The 19661-nt window shown below is 47.3% G+C and overlaps 1 protein-coding gene across 5 annotated transcripts in view; it reads right to left on the bottom strand.

The window, feature by feature from the left end:
• CYSTM1 (cysteine rich transmembrane module containing 1) overlaps nt 1-19661 on the bottom strand; it is an 85661-nt gene that overhangs the window by 1963 nt on the left and 64037 nt on the right. For 4 of the 5 annotated variants that reach the window (XR_009213815.1, XR_009213814.1, XR_009213816.1 and 1 more), the window contains one exon: nt 12984-13164. The exons of the other annotated variant lie outside the window; for it this stretch is intronic. Coding sequence is in view for 1 of the 4 variants with exons in the window: in XM_058439903.1 (XP_058295886.1) it covers nt 13058-13164 (107 nt within the window). In the remaining 3 variants the exon portion in view is untranslated. Of the gene's footprint in view, nt 1-12983; nt 13165-19661 lie in introns of those variants that run through there. 5 annotated transcript variants of the gene reach the window in all.

Below are 19661 nucleotides of genomic sequence, written 5' to 3'. Positions count from 1 at the left end.
CACATCCAGCCAGAGCCTACCCCACCCACTGAAGCCTGGCCACCCCAGGCCCTGGGGTCACTGCAGCAGGAAAGCCCCAGGCAGAGTGTCCCTTCCATCTGCCTGGATGGCCTGCCCACCCCGGGATCCTGCATGGGCAGCTCTGGACAGGGAAACCGGAATACAATCGCATGCAGATCCCCTTGAATAACCCCTTCCCTGTGCTCTCCCTGTCACAGGATTGGCTTGCCTGCCCCTGGGACAGAAAGCCCCCTCCCCTGCCAGCTCTGGAAATAGCCTGCTTGATTCATGTGCAGGCCATCCCTGGGCTTCAGGCCAGAGACTCAGCTGGAGGCTGGCTGCAGTGGGAGGGGCCTCACAGGCTCTGAGGTATTCACAAGTGCCAGGCCCTTTGCTGAAGGCTTTCTGGACATGGGGCCACTCAGTCTTCATGACCGCCGTGTCGGGCGTGGGCATCAGGACATCAGTCAGTCTCCTCACTGCTTCCGCTTCTCCCCAGCCTCCAGAGACAGAGCTGAGGCAGTGGCCATGCCTTTCTCACCTGTCAGAGCCCCTGAACCGCGGCAGCTTAGCTGGGGAAACAAAAATGTCCTAGTCTTGCTTGCTCCACCTTTTTCCTCCAGTTTAATCAGGTTCGTCCTTGCCGGTGCTTTCACATAACATACTTGGAAACGTGGGGAACTAGGGACTTTGAGCTCGTTACTCCCAGGCGTGCTGACAGAGGTTAGAAACAGCAGCTACAAAATGGAGGACTTCAAACCAGGGGGCTGTGACAGCCATGACAGGGGCGTTGAGTGCCCACACATAACTTAGAAACCCGAGTCACTTATTTCCTGGAGCACCAAGTTTCCCAAAAGCCTTAGGACCTTTTCACCTTTAGCTGAGGACAGAATCTCTGCTCCCGGGCTGTCGGGAGGATGGGCAATGGGGAGTAGCGTGGGTCTGGAGGTGGGAGTGACCTGCGTTTTCCTTGCTTCAGTCGCCCAAAGCAGGGATGACTAGCGCAGGGGAAACCCCTAAGGCAGGCCTCATAGTTCTTCAGAGCACCTGCGGTGGGGCCCAGAAATTTTACAACTGCTTCTTCTAGATGCAGGGTTCAGGGTACTGCATCTCCAGAGGGTGCACTGAGCTTCACAGCCTAGTCTCAGCCCCAGGATCCCCACCCACCCCAGGGCCTCACCGTTCCTGGCATTCTGCTCTGCTACCATCCCCGTCGCTCCCCACTTCCCAGTGGGGGACTCTGCCTGAGAACTCGTGCACTATCCAGGACCCATGCTGCCTAGGTCCTGGGCCACTCAGTACTTGAAGCCCGGGGCCCCCTGTGCACTGAGGCTTAGCTGGCAGTGCGAGTCACCCAGCAGGAGCTGTGGCAGAGGTGGCCCCAACCCAGGTGTTCCACAACCAGAGATGGCCCATCCTGGCAACTGCCTCCTCTACAGCCAAGCAGAAGACAAAAAGCTGGCAGAACTATGGTTACGTAAGATGTTAAACCGTTTACAGAAACTACCATCTCGGCAACTCTTCTCTCAACTTCTGTAAATAGAATGCTATTTAAAAATATAAACCTTTTTAAAAAGAAGGAAAAAAGGGAGAGGGGTTAAAAGAGCAGTGGGGGGGCTGGGATGGTAACAGGCACCACCTTTCCAGGCACGTTGGTAGCAGTCAGTGCCCAACCTGGCAAGAGGTTCTGGTGCCTGCTGTGGCTGCTCAGATTGAGCTGCTTCTTGGAGATCAAGTGCCCCCCCTGTGGCCAGTCTAGGGACCAGGGCTGGGTTCCAGCTCCTGACGGGGGCAGGGTCTTAAGGATTGGCTTCCTTTCATAAGCATCAGCGCCAAAAGGCTCATCCCCCATTCACTATCTAGTGTCTCAGACCACCCTATTCAACCGGCCCCAGAGAAGCAGGGACTATTCCCAGGGGACTACAGGTGGAGTGGGGGTCAGGTCCAGGGGACCCCGCACTGGCTTGCCTCTCTTGCCCGCAGTCAGCCGTTTGAACCAACCCTCAGTATTCTCAGCCCCAGTCTGATGTGGGGCCTGCAGAGGGGCAGGCACCCAGAGCTTTGCCACATGGATGCAAACACAAGTGTGGGGTGGGGAACGTGCAGGGAGAGGTGCGTGAGCACACAGATGTGGCCCAGGAGCCCAGGCTAGGTCAGAAAGGCCCAGGAAGCCCTGGGTCTCAGGTGCACAGCAGCTTTGGGAAGAGATGAGCAGCTTCTGGCAGGGGCACCTCCCACCTTCTTGCCTTCAAGCTGGAAGCAGAAAAGATAGATGGACGATGCCAGGCCTGTCCAACAAGCCCTGGGGTCTTCTCCAGGGCCACCAGTGCCCACTGCAACCTTGGCCACCAGACACACCAACCAGTAGTCCCCTTGGTCCCAGGATCTAGGACTACTGTATTGTACAGTCCCAGAGGTGATATTCACATGGGCTACTCAGAAACCTGGTTCCGGGTAGGCAATGGGCAAGTGGGGCTCCAGTTCCCATAGAGGTCAGGGCAGGGATGACCTGCAGGAAATGTGAGTATAGGCCTTCTCAGGTGAAGGCTCCAATTCTCAGTCAGCCCTATTCTGGCATCTGGAACCTTCACCTGCATGGCTGGGACTTTGTAAATGATTAATCGAGTGCCTTGATATGTTAATTGAGCCTTATTAGGTCCTTCTTGTTTTTGCAAGTGTCTGTACCAGTCCCAACCCAAGAGAGCTAGGCAGGAAAAGCAAACAGAAAGACCGGAGCCTCCCAGAGGGTTCTGATGCCCGCAGCCTTCTTGCTCCTGGAGTGAGAAAGCAGCACCGTGGCCCCTTATCACCCAGACCAGTGATGGGCACCCAGGGCTGGCCCTCAACTGCTAAGACAACTACAGTCAGTCACCACACCTTCCAAAAAGTGCCACCAGGGGAGATGATGGCTTTGCCAGGGGCAGGAGGACCTGTAGTCTGCTCAACTGCCCTTGCCCCACGTTGGGCATCTAGACTGACAGAAGGAGGCCAACCAGCCTCCCGGGAGGTTTCAGAGGATCCACAATAGCCCTTTTACTGCCCAGATGCAGAGGTAGGAAGGGAGGGGAAAATCTTTAAGCATTTTCCAAATAAGTAAAAACCTCAAGACAGCCATGAGACGGCTCCTACAGGGGCGGAGAGAGAGAGAGAGAAGATTCAACTTGCTATGGTTTCAGTTCAGCTTTCCTTGGATGTGCAACTGCAGTGGCATCGTTTACTACCCAGTGCAAAGGGGCTACACCGATGAGAACAAAATGTCCTAAAGGCAATGCCACTGTGCCTCTGTTCAAGGCCAGTGAGTACCAGGTCCATGTGCTGAGTGGGAGAGTAATAGGGCGAAGGATGACCAGGAACAGCAGAGGGACCAGCCCAGCTTCTGTCCTTCCAGGGGATATCTGGGCAGAGGCAATCAAGGGTCTGTAGTTTTCATCAGACTGTTTGAAGGGTAAGATAGGAGAAGTTAGGAACCTCTTCCATTTTCCCCTTCTTCTACAGGGAGGCGGACATGGAGCTGACAGAATCAGCACAGCCTTGGCCCAGGCTCCACAACAGCAGCTGCCTTTGCCTACTAAGCTCAGAGCCTTCCCTGGGCTTCCCGAGGCTCTCTTCCTGCCCTACTCTTCCTGCCTCCTTTTCCTGCAGCTTCAGCTCTGGCCTAGCTTTTCTGTGAAGCTGAGTCCCAAGATACCCACTCCAAGGTGAAGTAGACCAGGAGCTGGCCAACCAACTCACCCACCAACCTGTGTCTCACCTGACTGCAGCCCAACCCATCAAGCATTCAGGCTGCCATTGCTCTCCGGACAGGTGCGAGCGTTTACATGGATTGGTCTGGAAAGGGTGAGGGCTTGCTGAGCTGTGGATGGGTCCTTGCTCATAGGTCTTCAGAAGTGCATTTGCCACCATCCTGAAGTGGCATCCTGGGAGGGAGGCTGCCCCTGGACAAAACCAAGCAGCTATCCCAGGGCCAAGACCAAGCCCTATGAGAAGCTGATGAAGCCTAGGGGACCCCAGGTGAATGAGTCATCTCATTCACCCCCAATCAGTCCTGTGAACAGTAGGCCCCCAGTAACACAATTTTTGGATAAAAACAAAATCTATCTAGTAGATCCGGACACGCTGGGCCAGCCTGACAAGGCTGCACTGCCAGCATTGCTTGTGGTCTCATCCTTGGGCAAGAGCTGCTAGGCTACCAGGACAGGGTTGACTGTAGATACTGAGACAATTGAGAACTTCTCAGATGCCAGGACTACAGTCAGAACTGCCTTGGGGACCACCTCGGCCAGTCATTTTTTGGTAAGAAGAGGATGCTGAGCTCAAAGAAGGGAAATAAGTTGACTGAGGTCACATAGTGAATTAGAGGCAGGTCCTGGCCTGTCACCACACCTTCCTGCCTTCTGGCCCAGTGCTCACTGCACAAGATCAGGCTCGCTTCAAATCAGACAGCATCTTGGGCTGCATGTGACCTGAAATGTGGCTATGCATCAAGGGAATGAAAGGCCTCCCTATTCTCTGTGCCCCAGTTCTCCTTCTAAATCCAAGATCTGTGTGTAAGGTCCAGATCTAGATTTCTCCTTGTTCAGAGTGTCCCAAGGAGAGTCAGGGCCCATCGCCTCAGAACGACCTGGTCCAACAGTCAATTGAGATATGGAGTGAATTCTGTCCACAGTCACAACATCCGAGTGAATGCCCCTCAGCCTCCACCCGCCACACCTCCACCTTCCACATGAGGGTGCGGGAAAAGGAGTGGCTGCTGAGGAGCCTGAGCAAGGCATGTGTGAGGGGACGCCTGGGTGCGTGTCAGCCTCCCTCAAGTGTAACTCAATTCCAGTGCTGGATGCTGACAATTCCCAGGCAAGTGGCTGGAGATCCAGAAGTGCTTGGTATTTTCCAGTAAAGACCATGTTACTCTACAGGAAGGTTATCACCCCATTTAAATAAAATAGAGAAAATAAGAGCTTTTAAAAAACTATGACCAACAAAAGAAGAGGTTAAAACCAGCGCCCACTTTCCCCATGTTCCCGCCACCAACTTGGGAGTTGGGCAGACCTGAGCCGAGGTCCTGGCTCTGTTCTTCCAGAGCTGGATGATTTCAAGTAAGACACTTGACCTCTCTGAGCCTCTGCTTCCTCTTCTACAGGATGGGAAGGAAGACAGAGTTGTACAGCTACTGCCTTAGATAACACAGGGAAATGTTGTAATGAGAACAAAGTTAATATCATTAAGACAGGTCAAAAATAACAAGCTCTCAATTTACAGAGAGGAAAGTTTCATCGTGGGGTTTCTTAAATAGTGAGATCATATAGTACGTTTCAAATGCTATTTTTCATAATTTTCTAGGCCATTGTCTATGTTTACAGCACTGCTAAAGAACCGAGGTGCCTGCCGTGCTGGTGCAGCACGTTCATTCCTGTTTGCTGGTCCAGGTTGCATGTACAAAGCTTCGTCTTGCAAAACATCATACAGTGAGCAATCCAAGCCACAAGACTGCAGGGATGTGCACATCCACAGAAATGCCACAAGGTGACTCTGGGGCTCAACAGCTTGTTGTGGACAGGATGGGTTCTATCCAGATGAGTTTATAAAAGATGAAAGACATACAGATAATAATTTAAGTCAGACTTAAATAATTCACTTTTTTTTTGTAAACCTGAGGAGAAAACCAAGTTTTTCTGGTGCTGAAGACCCAATATCATGGGTGACGTTACTACAGTAGGAGGAGGAAGCAGTTCATTATATCTCTCTCATACTGGTGAGAGAAGGAAATAAAAAAGGGAATCTCAAATAGTTTATGGAGGCAATATCCTCTTTTCTGTTACACAAGACTTTAGCAAGCAATCTTCCACACCCTGAGGGGAAGACAAGCCTTAGAAACAAACTGTTTTGTATTTGGCTTAGAGTAGACAGCAGTTTTACTTTGATCTTGACACCAGCCAGATTTGGTGGGGGACTGAAGGGCAGTAATGGGGCAGAGTACTCGGGACAGGATGAGTACATAAGCAGTTCCTCAGCACCCACTCTTCTGCTAGAGTCTTGTAATGCCACTGCCTCAGATAGACCAAAGGACCACGGTGTGAGCTGGGGAAGATGTCACTGTCAAGATCAAAGGGGAGGAAGGGGCTGACAAGTATGAGAAGCCCCAAAATACACTTGAGAAGAGGACAAAATGTTTTTCTGGGCTGGGTGCGGTGGCTCACGCCTGTAATCCCAGCACTTTGGGAGGCTGAGGTGGGCGGATCATGAGGTCAGAAGATCGAGACCATCCTGGCTAACATGGTGAAATCCCGTCTCTACTGAAAATACAAAAAATTAGCTGGACGTGGTGGCGGGCGCCTGTAGTCCCAACTACTCAGGAGGCTAAGGCAGGAGAATGGCGTGAACCCAGGAGGCGGAGCTTGCAGTGAGCCAAGATCGCACCACTGCACTCCAGCCCGGGCGACAGAGCAAGACTCCATCTCAAAAAAAAAAAAGAAAAGTTTTTCTGGTGCTGAAGACCCAATGTCATGGGTGACATTACTACAGTAGGAGGAGGAAGCAGTTCATTATATCATGACATATATCATGAACATATCCGTAATGCAGCTTTTGGAGGAATAATTATGAATGAGGCTGGCTGGGCATGGTGGCTCAAGCCTGTAATTCCAGCACTTTGAGAGGCCGAGGCCGGCGGATCACCTGAGGTCAGGAGATCAAGAACAGCCTGGCCAACATGTCGAGACCCCATCTCTACTAAAAAGTACAAAAATTAGCCAGGCATGGTGGCGGGCGCCTGTAATCCCAGCTACTTAGGAGGCTGAGGCAGGAGAATCGCTTGAACCCAGGAGGTGGAGGTTGCAGTGAGCCGAGATTGCGCCACTGAACTCCTGCCTGGGCAAGGGCAAGACTCCATCTCAAAAAAAAAAAAAAAAAAAATATGAATGAGGCTGATATACCAGGCAAAAGAAATTAAGGAAAATCTAGAGAAAAAACCTAATCATGCCTAGTACATGACAGTTCTATGACCCCGTGATGACGGCGTAAAGACCTCGAGAGAGGGAGGATTTTCCAATGGCGGCAAACAGTGTGTGATCTTGCTCATGACCTGCTCAGAAGTGAGGCACAGGAAGACCACGGTTGTGAATGATGGTGGCTGATATGACTCAGAGCATAACCCGGCCCACAAGTCCCTCAACATACTGGCCATCTTGTAATGGCTGTTCCTACCCAAGTTAATGAATAGTATACCTCATTTACTGCCAACTTCCAAAGACACCAATGTAATCATACACTAGGGACTTTAACTGTGGAATAATTACAACCCAGCAAATGAATGGGCAGGCTGCCTGCCATCATTAAAGGTTATGGCATGTAAGGGTGAGCAACCAATCCCACTTAAATACCCATTAAGCCCCATGATGATCTATAGATTTAATGTAATTTCAATAAAAATCCCAACAAGAGTTTTTAATAGATAAAGATAAACAAATTCTAAAATGTATGGAAAGGAAGGAGAACTAAAATGACTAAAATAAAGATTTAACATAAAGCTATAGTAGTCAAGATCACTGGTTAATGGTATTGGCAAACAGACACATAGATCAAAGGAATGGAATGAAGAAGACAATAATAGACCCACATGAACATGGCTAACTGGTTTGACACATAAGCAAAGGCAATTCATTGGAGAAAGCATTTTGAAAAATATTGGTATGGTATGCAAAACACCTCATAAAAACCCTCAGCTATTTTAAACCTCATATTTTATACAAAAACTAACACCAAATGGATTATAGATCTCAATGAAAAACATAAAACTGTAAAATATTTTGAAGAAAACATAGAAAAGCATCTTCATGACCTGGGGTGAGACAAAGAGTCCTTAGACTGACACCAAAAACGTGATAAAATAAAATAAAAAATTGATAAACTGGACTTCATCACAATGAAAACTTTTGCTCCATGGAAGACACTGTTAAGGGGATGAAAAGATAGGCTACAGATGCAGAGAAAATATGTGCAAATCACAGCCAACAGAGGACTTGTATCTAAAATATATAACAACTCTCAAAAGTCCACAGTAAGAAAACAACCCAATTTGAAAGTGGATAAAAGACTTGAAAAAACACTTCACCAAAGAGGATATACGGAGAGCAAATATGCACAGGACTTCATCACTAACTATTAGGAAAACACAAAACCACAATGAGATGCCACTACATACAATCAGAATGGCTAAAATAAAAATTGCTGACAATATCAAGTACTGGCAAAGATGCAGAGCCACGGAACTCTCATTCATTACTGATAGGAATGCACGATGCCAAAGCCACTTTGGAAAAGAATAGCAGTTTCTTAAGCCTATCATATGATCCAGAAATTCCACTCTTGGGTATTCAGCTTAGAGAAATGAAAACTTAGGTTCACACAAAAACCTGAACATCAATGTTTATAGCAGATGGATTCATAATCACCCAGAGGTAGAAACAACCCAAATGGTCCTTCAACAGGTGAATGAGTAACTGTGGTACCTCTAATGCAATGGAATACTTCTCAGCAATAAAGTGTCCACAGATCCTCATAGAATACACCAGCAGTTAACACACCGATGATTTTGCTCGCAAGGCAGTATCCCAGAATGACATTCCAGGGCAAACCCTAACCATCCCAAATCTCCCGTGGCCAAATGCACTGCAAAATCCCAAAGACCAGGGCCTTTCAAATGTATTCCTCAGGCCCCTGAGCTTTCATAAAAAGTAGGGGATGGTTCCTCCTTGCCTCAACCACAGCAATTCTATAGTATCTATTTTCCAGACTGGAGTTGCATGTAGAGTTTCCTTTCAAAAGATGTATATTAGCAAAATCTGTAATGGTGGTCATGAAAGATCTAGACTGTTGCTACTGTTCAGAAGGACCTCCCCAGGGCATGGATGGTCATCTGCTTGGTTATCTATGTGCTGGACCCTCCAGCAGCTACCACAGAGGACATAGTCTTCTTGAGGAACAATGTCTCCTCTGTTCAGTCTCAAAGCTGAGTGACATTAGCCTGACTCCCTTACTTGGTGTCTAACCTTTTTGGAATTTAATGTTTTGTTAGCATGCTTCTGTCCAGTTTAGCGGGGGTTCCTAGCCTTCCTGCCTCAGCTAGTTCTTTGCACCTTTGAGCTCACCTGTTCCATGCTTACACAAATGTCTGCCTTTCTCCAGGCCTGAGGAGCCCTGTCTTCTAGTTCCAAGCAGTCTTGTCTTTCCTTCTGTTGATTTCCTTCGCAGAACAAGAACTGGAGAAAAGTCCACCTCCTCAGTGAAAACAGTGTAGACACTTTTGTGTTCTCACCTTACCTAATCTCTCAGCAACATGTGATGTTACTAATCACTCCTCTCTTCCCAATACATCTTCACTCAGCTCTCAGGACATCCCATTCTTCTAGCTTTCTCTCTCTGACTCCTTTGCAGATCCATCCAGAATTCCTTAAAGCTCAGCCCTACACTGCCATCTTTCCTTTTCCCGCCATATTTCCATCCAAGTTGATCTTACTCACGGCCACAGTTTCAATGATCATCAACATGCCAAGGCTCTCCACATTGACATCTCTAGCCCAACCTCTCCTCCAAGCTTCAGGTTTATATACAATTGCTTACCTGACATCTCCACTTGAATGTCTCATAGATACTTTGAAACCTCAAACTAACTCAGTTTGTTCTCCCTCTCAACCAGCCATGATTCCTTTCTCTTGTTCCCAACCTCTGTAAACACCACCACCAGGCACCCAGTTCCAGTCAGAAACCCAGAAGTCATCCTTGACTCTTACCTTCTTCCTCAATGTCCATATCCAATCCATCACCAAGTCCTGTTGATTTTACTTCCCAATATCTCAAATGCATTCATTTCTCTCCATAATCACCATGTGTACCTGTGCCCCCTTCCAAACCACTCTCTACACAGAAGCCAAAAGGATCTCTTAAAAATGCAAATGTGATATCATCCCTTTGCTTAATATCCTTCAACAGCTTCCCATTACTCACAAGACAAATACCAAAATCCTTAACTTGGGCTATGAACCCCCATCTTATTCCTGTCTGTTTCTCAACTGCTCCTAATGTCCCCTTGCTGCCTATGACACCAATTTCCTTTTCCACTTTATCAAATGAGCCACCATCTTTCCTGCCATTGGGCCTTGGCACCTGCTATTCCTACACTTTTGCCTATTGACATCTATACATCTTTCAGATATTAGCTCACTTCACTGCCTTGGGGAAGCCTTCTTGGACTGTGCCAGATTGTTCCCCTTTTGTATGTTTTCATGGCATTATGTCTCTTCTCTTCACAGGGAAGTATGATGTCAATTATTACCTGTGGGTTTATTTAATGTCTGGTTCCCTCCCTAGAGTATAAGCCCTGGAAAAGCAGGGATTGGGGGTTTGTTCTGTGTGGTCTGTCACCTGACACTCTGGAGCTACGTTTACGGAATCCACGATTGTCTCTGTAGAACCCGGGTGGTTTCCCTGGAGCATGCATAGGACAGACTGAAGAACTGCTCCCCTCACAGCTGAACTGCCCCCAAGGTAATGATGTGACAAAGATGGGCTAAGGTTTTCTAATGTGTGATCCCAATGGAATGAATAAATTATTTCCACCAAGTAATAAATGTAACATTTTTAAAAAGTAATCTATTCACAGTAACATTAAAATTATAATATACCTAGGGGAAAAATCTAATTTTAAAAACCAATAAAAATATGCGAGAACTATGTGAAGAAAATTTTAACACTTAAAGGACATAAAAAGAAGACAAAAATAAATTGAGCGATTACTTGTTCATGGTGGGAAGACAATATTGTAAATATGTCAACTCTTTCACCAATTACTTGATAAATCACATGCTGTTCCAATCAAAGCCAAACATGGTTTTCTGTAGAAACTAACACACATTCTAAAATGTAGATGAAACAGTAAAAGTCCGAGAAAGCCAAGAAAATTACGAAAAAGAATAAGAGGTATGTGTTTATGCATGTGCTGGTGGAAGGAGGGTACACATCCACCAGATTCCTGATTCTAGCTCATATTCTAATTCGTATATGGGAACGTGGTATATGACAAATCTCATCTCAAATTAATAGGGAAAGGATTGAAACTGTGCCCCAAAGATTAAAGACACCAATCCTTAACAGAGTTTACAAGATGGCAGACAAGAAACAACTTGCTGAAACACTGAAACCCCTCTGCTTATGAGGCAAAAGAACTGGCTGAAATCTGTTAGAACTAATATGGCCAGCTGGCGTTTGGACAGAATGAGCCTGCTGATGATGTCACAGCCTGAATTTTCACTGCGTGTTTCATACTAACCCCTCCCCTGAATTTGCACATAGGATCCAAGAGGTAGCATGAAGAGATTATTGTACATGCCCCAGGACTTTCCAAACCTCTTCTTTCCTTCCACCAACCACCTCTCATCCTGGAATCCACCCCTCTAACCTTTTCTAATAAAATTACTGCCTTAAAGCCAGGACAGGGAGACAGATTTGAGCTGGAATCCTGTCTCCTTGTTAATCAACTTACAATAAAAGCATTTATTTTCTCAAAAACCCAGTGTCATGGAATTGGCTTCTAGCACATCAGGTAGTGAGCCCCTTTTGCTTGGTAACAGGATTATCTAATTAATACATGGAGCTGGAACTACCAAGATGGAAAAAGAAAACTAGAATCTTATCCTACACCATGATAAAAAATAAATTCAGGGCCAGGTGCAGTGGCTCATGCCTGTAATCCCAGCACTTTGGGAGGCTGAGATGGATGGATCACCTGAGGTCAGGAGTTCGAGACCATCCTGACCAACATGGTGAAACCCCTGTCTCTACTAAAAATACAAAAATTAGCTGGGCATGGTGGTGCATGCCTGTAGTTCCAGCTACTCAGGAGGCTGAGGCAAGAGAATCACTTGAACCCAGGAGGCAGAGGCTGCAGTGAGCCGAGACCATGCCACTGCACTCCAGCTTGGGTGACAGAGCAATACCTCATTTCAAAAAATAAAATAAAAATATAAAATTAGCTGGGTGTGGTGGCATATGCCTGTAATCCCAGCTACCTGGGAGGCTGAAGCAGGAGAATCGCTTGAACCAGGGAGGCGGAGGTTGCAGTGAGCCAAGATCATGCCATTGCACTCCAGCCTGGGCAACAAGAGTGAAACTAGGTCTCAAAAAAAAAAAAAATCAATCAATCAATCAATCAATCAATCAGGTGGACTAACGACTATATCTGAAACATTTTTAGAAGAAAATATAGACTTATTTTTATGAGCTTGGAATAGAAAATGAGTTTTCAAAGACTAAACCATACAAAGCACAAGGGAAAGATGGTAAACATGACTTCTAAAATTTCTCATACTAGAAAATACACTATAAAAAGATTAAGAGAGGTCAGGTATGGTGGCTCACACCTGCAATCCCAGCACTTTGGATCTCAGGTGGATCGCTTGAGTTCAGGAGTTCAAGACCAGCCTGGAAAACAGGGCAAAACCCTGTCTCTATTAAAAAAAATACAAAAGTTAGCAGGGTATGGTGGCGCGTGCCTGTAATCCCAGCTACTTGGGAGGCTGAGGCACAAGAATTGCTTGAACCCAGGAGGTAAAGGTTGTAGTGAGATGAGATCACACCACTGCATTCCAGCCTGGGTAACAGAGCAAGACTCCATTCCCAAAAAAAAAAAAAAAAAAAAGAGAGAGTCAGATAGGAAGAAGATATTTGCACACCTATAAAACAGACAAATATTAGTGGATAGAATATACAGAAATTCTCTACAAATCAGTAAGACAAACCAACAGAAAAGACAGGCTAAGAATATGTATAAGCAATTCACAAGATATGTACAAACTGCCCAAAACTTATATGTTTATGTTCAAGGTCACTAGTAATCAGGGAAGGCAAATTAGTGAGATACCATTTCGCACCTATGAAAGGTGCTAAAATTTAAAAATCTGTGAGTTATTTTCAAAGAAAGAAGAAAATGGAAATTGTGCAACAGTAGTTGTTTATTCCAGTAACAGGAGGTAGCAGGGCTGTAGGGAAATACTTGGATCTTAGCTGCTCAGTTCAAGTTGTCCAGGAGACAGCAGCAGCAGAGAGCAGCCCAACAAGCAGCCAGGACTGCCTGACACCCGCTGTCCATCTTCCTTTCCCGTTCTATCACGTACACTGTTGAAGGGGGTGCAGGGCGGGCAGGGGAGAGAGAGACCCAGTCAGAGGGGACTCGGAGTGGCAGCATCCTGGTAGAACTTACCACACTCTGCAGAGACTGGTTCTGTCTAGATTGTTAGCTCCACAAGGGCAGGGCAGGGGCCAAGCTGATCCGGTTCACTGCCCTTTCCCTGCTTCGGTGTCTGGCACACATCAGGTACTCAGCAGCTACCAGACCACTGTTCCTGCCACCTCTCTTTCTCCAAGCTGACCCGGAAACCCAACCCAGTACTTTATTTGTTGCTTGTCCAAAGTGATCCAATTCTCAGTGCAACCCTTGCCCTGAGCCCCACCCCTGCAGCCTGATATGGCAGGCACCGGCAGAAATCTTTACATGTGATTTCATTTAATCCTCCCAACAGCTCTGTATTACTATCATCATTTTATAACTCTCATACACTGTTAGCAGGAGTGGGAATGGACAGAATCTCTTTGAAGGAGAATTTAGGGAGAAGGGGAGAGACAACAACTGCAACACAGAAAATTTGTATCTGGAATTTATCCTGCAGAAATAATTGTCCCAGCGTTCAGGGATCTATGTAAAGTATGGTTGTTGCTGCATCAGAATAACCCCAAACTAGCCTTAATGTCTATCAGCTGAGTCCAGCTGGGTAAATTAAAGCACACCACATAATAGACTACTACTAAAAGAACCAGGTGGTTCTTCCACATGGCCAATAATTTAAGGGATGAAAGCAAGGTCTAGAGCAGTGCATCTATTTTATTTGTACAATGAGAAGGATATACACACAAATACACACACACACATTTCTGAAAGTATACAAGAACTTAAAGGTCAGGGTGTGTACAGAGGTGGAGGTTTTCACTTTGCTTTTACATTTTTCTCAAATCCAGGCTTGTCTGATTCCAATGCCACACTCAAAGCTGCTCCTGGGGGTCCTCATGGTAGGAGGGTGGGGCCTAGCTAGTTTTAGAATGCCTTGGATCTCTTCAAGCATCTATTTCAACTGCTCTAAGATAGTTCCAGGGGCTTTAGGGGCAGTGGGCACTGACCAATCTGGGCTCCTAGCCCCAGTGGCCCCATCCTCAGTCCTCGGCTGCCTCCCTAAGTCACTGTTACCTAGACACCTCACATGGTCCAACTCCCCACAACCATGGTCCTCTTATAGCCTGACCTGGCACCTCCTAACCCATAGTTCCACCTATCGAATATGCCTTAAATCCAATTCTGTCTTTTCTCAGGCCCTGCAGCCTCTGAGCTCTAGGCTAGCACCAGGACTTCTGCTGGGCAAACCTGGCAAGTAGGGGATGCTATCAAATCACAACTCCCCCTCCAAGGAGCTCAAACCAGAGAGGACCCCTACACTGCTGCAATTCCTGGGGCTGAGCCCCTTTTAACCCTCTCCCCCCTGGCCAGGCCAGGTCCCAAACAGCTCATTAAGGCTTCTTTTGCAACCCCTGGCCCTTCACACCAGGTGGTAGTACTTCAGAATTTAGCAAATCAACCCCAGCCTCTTCTCTTGGAGTTCGGGAAGGTACTCAGGAGCCCACCTGAGCCAGGTTCTGGGGAAGACAGCATCGAGGGAGCAGGCGCCATTGGTCTCTGCCTATGCACAGCCTTGAGGATTCTATGATGCTCCAGGGGCCACCTCCAGTTCTCTAACCAGCCCCCTGGCTCCCCTCACCCCAGTGAGTGTGAACATCCATCATACTCCGCTTTCTCCTCTCACTGCCTCAGCAGAGCCCCTCCATTCTTGACTCCCACACTGCTGCTCTCCACCTCTGCCAGTCAGTGACCTCAGCAGCACCAGGACCCTTGTCAGGAACTTCAGCGTCTACTCAGCTGACCCTTGGTAGTGCCCACCCCACCCCTTGGCCTTCTCTCAGCATCAGCAATACTGTCACTGGGCTCATCCTTTCCTGTGTCCTGGAAATATCCCCTCCACATTTTTTTTTTTGAGACAGTGTTTCACTCTTGTTGCCTGGGCTGGAGTACAAGGGTGCAATCTCGGCTCACTGCACCCTCTGCCTCCCAGGTTCAAGCGATTATCCTGCCTCAGCCTCCCAAGTAGCTGGGATTACAGGCATGCACCACCACATCTGGCTAATTTATATATATATATATATATATTTTTTTTTTATAGAGACGGGGTTTCACCATGTTTGCCAGGCTGGTCTCGAACTCCTGACCTCAAGTGATCTGCCTACCTTGGCCTCCCAAAGTGCTGGGATTATAGATGTGAGCTAACGTGCCCAGCCCAGAATAGGAATTTTAATAAAATATCAAGTTGAATTTAAATATAGGGTCATCTACTCACTGGCCATGTAACCTTGGACAGGTAATAACCTCTCCAACCCTCAGTTTCTTCTGCTATAAAACAAGAATAATATTAGTAATCTATACCCCATCATAGGGTTGCTGGGAAAATGAAGAGATTTTGCATGTAAAGTGCTGGGCACAGTGCTTCGCACATTGGAAAGCATTCAGTAAATGCTCACTGATGTTATTACTATTATTCAAATGCCTATGACCTTTCAGGCAGACCCCTCCCCTGACCAAAAGTGAGCCTCTTGTAGACAGGGAGAAAGAAGAGGAGGTGTTTATCCACTCTGGGAAGAAGCCTCAGAAATAAACAGGAGGCTGGGAGTCAGAGTCACAGGCTATTCTAAGAGCAAGGGGCCTGCAAGATCTTAGCCCCTCGCTGTAGAGAGGAGGTAACGGAGTTCCAGTGCAAGGGATGGATATGCCCAAAGCCACTCAGAGAAGAGGAAGAGCAGAACAGAGCCGGATCTCTATCTTCAGTAGATTCACGGCAGGAAAATACAAGAATGTTGGGGAGGGGACTGCCAGGAACCAAAGGCCCTGCCTAGGCACACCTTCCTTCACTCCAGCTCACACACACACATGAACAGTCCCCCCCATCACTTTTCCTTTGGCCTCAACTAACTACATGACATCAGAGCCAAGGTTCAGAGTCAGGGAAACCGGTCACATCTTTGGGAAGTATGACTAGGAAGCCCAGGCAGAGCTCAGGGCTGGGCAGCTTCCAAGTCAGAGGATGTGGAGTTTGTATACTGAGCCTGGGACAGAAGAGAAACATATGGAACATGAGAACAATCAGGATGGCTGCCAGAGGCTGGAGTCCAGGGGCCACAGACACCTCCTGTATCCTGACTGCCAGGCCCAGGCCCATGCCTGGTAACAACCCTTTCCCCAACCTCCTCCCACTGATTGAAGGCCTAAACACCTCAGGCACTGTGGTCACCCCAGCAGGAATCCCCACAGTGGGATTCACCTGTATCTGCCTACACCACCTGCCAGTCCTAGCCTTCCACTGATCCTGAATGGGCAGTGACACCTATGTAGGAAAACAGTTTGTTGCATGGCAAGAATGACACCATCTTTTTTATTTTTATTTTTTAGAGACAGAGTCTTGCTCTATTACCCAGGCTGAAGTGCAGTAGCATGATCATAACTCACTTCAGCGTCAAACTTCTGGGCTCAAGCAATGCTTTAACCTCTGCTTCCCAAGTAGCTAGGACAACAGGTGCATGTCACCACACCTGGCTAATTTTTAAAATTTTTTGTAGAGACAGGGTCTTGCTATGTTGCCCATGCTGGTCTTCAACTCCTGGCCTCAAGCCATCCTCCTGCTTGGTTTCCCAAAGTGCTGGGATTACAGGCATGAACCACTGTGCCTAGTATGACATCATCTTGAAGTGAAACCACGATGACTGATGTATTCCCATAGCATAGACAACTCCTTATAAAAACACAATGCCAGGCTGGGCATGATGGCTCACACCTGTAATCCCAGTGCTTTGGGAGGCTGAGGCGGGAGGATCCCTTGAATTAACGAGTTCAAGACTGGCCTGGGCAATAAAGTGAGACTCCATCTCTACAAAACATTTTTTAAGTAGCTGAGTGTGGTGGCTCATGCCTGTAGTCCCAGCTATTCAGGAGGCTGAAGCAGGAGGATTGCTTGAGCCCAGGAGTTTGAGGCTGCAGTGAGTCATGATCACACCATCACATTCCAGCCCAAGCAACAGAGCCAGACCCTGTCTCCAAAAATAAAAGAAAAAAAGAAACAATGCCTATTGCATAAATAACCTCTAGTGAAGATGTTTGTCTAATCTTCCCAGAGTTTTGTAAGAAAGTCTGTGGCAGCTGGGCATGGTGGCTCACGTATGTAATCCCAGCACTTTGGGAGGCCGAGGCAGGTGGATCACCTGAGGTCAGGAGTTCAAGACCAGCCTGACCAACATGGAGAAACCCCATCTCTACTAAAAATACAAAATTAGCTGGGTGTGGTGGCGCATGCCTGTAATCCCACCTACTTGGGAGGCTGAGGCAGGAGAATCGCTTGAACCCAGGAGGCAGAGGTTGCGGTGAGCCGAGATTTCACCACTGCACTCCAGCCTGGGCAACAAGAACGAAACTCCATCTCAAAAAAACAAACAAACAAAAAAATAAACTCTGAGGCATGACCAGCTATACATGTCTTTACCCTAAAAGCTTGCTATTTAAATAATACTTTCTGGAGAGTATGTACAGGGATCCACTCTGTCTCCACCTGAGACATTGCTTCTGTTCTTAAGTCCCTATTAAATGTTTCTTTCTGAGAAACTGGATGTGTCAGCCTCTCAGCTCCCTCAGCCTTTGGGGGTCAATCTGTATATAGCTGGCTCACCCTGGAACAACTAGTGAGCATAGACACCAGCCACCCTCCAGGAACTGGCTGCATACCCTTTGAACAACCTCTTTGTTCTTCTCTCCCTGCCAGAAGAATGGCTTGCCTACCCCAGTGCAGCAAAGTGCCCCCTTGCCTCATATCAGCTCCAGAAATAGCTACGTGATTCATGAGCCGGCCCCTCTCAGGGTGTAGGCCAGGGACCCAGCTGAAAGCTGGGTTACTGTGTGAAGAGCTCTTATCCACACCCCACATAGATCTCTGTTCTTCTGGGAAGCCTCTGATCTGCTGTCTGGCAAACTCCTGCCTTTGTCCTCCAGCATCCGGAAAATAAGGTAACCACCAGGGTAATGAAATGGCAGCCACAGTACTAAGCATGTACTGATCCTTTTTGTCAGCTCATCCCAGCTCAGACCCAGCTGACATTCCCTCCTCTTCCTGGTTTTGCCCATGACTTGGGATGTCCCCTTCACCTTTCCAAACCTCAGTATCAACATCTATAAAAAGCAGGGTTGACAGTCGTGTCTACAGTAAGGTCCCAAAGATGAAAATGCCTTGACAACAAAATATTGTTTGATCCTTCCCACTCCCTGCCCCAGGGGCCATGTGCCAGAGCAGGAGAAGGCACCATCAGCCCTGAGAAGAGCAGGAGAGAAAAGTAGCAGAGGATGTCCTCCTCCTCCTCCTCCTTCTCCTTTGCAGCATCACACTGGATCCTACCCAGAACCTGGGAGCTCTAGGTGGTTCCTCCAAGAGGTCTTCCTGACCTATGCCATTAAGGGTCTTTCTGGCTCTGAATTCCTGCCAGCACACTGTAACTGCAATCATTCAAAAACAGCCTTAGAAATATCAAGCAGTCCTTAAGAAGAATATAGCACTGAGGCAGAGATGGGCTCAAGGTGAGTATTTAGATGAAAAAGGCAGACTACAGGCCAGGACATGTACAGTGTCCAGAAGAACAGAGTTTTGGGGGTAAGAATAGGAGACTTTTATTTTGTATGCCGGTGATGTTTTCCTTTATACTTCTGTTATTAGAATAGAACAAAGAACATAGGACTGTCTCAGAAGTGGCTGGCTTATTGTCAGTGTTTCCATATTCCCTAACTAGACTCTAAGTTCCTAAAGTGCAGGGTACAGCCTTTCTCTACATGCTGCCCCTACAGGGCCTGAGACACAGGGAGGGAAGGCTGGCTGGGAACTATGAGCAGCACCAACATCCTTCTAGGCAGGGGCAGATGGCTACAGTGGGCAGTCCCTGCCTCACTCACAAAAGCCACATGGCCCACAGTCTAGGTCCTCAAGACGTCATGAGTTCAAAGTTTAGCAGTACACTGGGACTGATCTCAGTATTTTTAGTTATGCAGTAGTTTCAGTTGGCTCATTTGTGAATCTAGAGAATTGCTAGGAAGAAATTAACACAGAGAATAATCACATGCCCATTAAGACAAGAGTTTCACAATCAGCCATCTCTACTTCCTAAATGGCCTGGCAAATATAGATGGACACTGGCTCAAGGAAGCCAATTATCACCCAAGTGTGTCCTTAGCTGGTATGGGGAAAACCGGTCCTGTGCCAAGGCATTTCAGAAATATACTTTCCTAGGAAGTTACACATATGTAATTCCAATAATTCTAAATGTTGTATAAGAATTAGATGAAACAAAAGCAGATTACAAAAACTGGAAGACATGGGGGATAATACTATGCTTGCACAAAGCTGCCATGAGGGGAAGACAAGTGGCTTCAACAGTCTTAGTCATCAGCAGGCTCATGGTTTCAAGTCCTAAGAGCCAGGTCTGGGGAC

This window comes from Hylobates moloch, unplaced genomic scaffold (assembly GCF_009828535.3).
Source record: "Hylobates moloch isolate HMO894 unplaced genomic scaffold, HMol_V3 SCAFFOLD_6, whole genome shotgun sequence".
Lineage (NCBI taxonomy): Eukaryota > Metazoa > Chordata > Mammalia > Primates > Hylobatidae > Hylobates > Hylobates moloch.
This window is presented reverse-complemented; position numbering and strand designations above follow the sequence as displayed.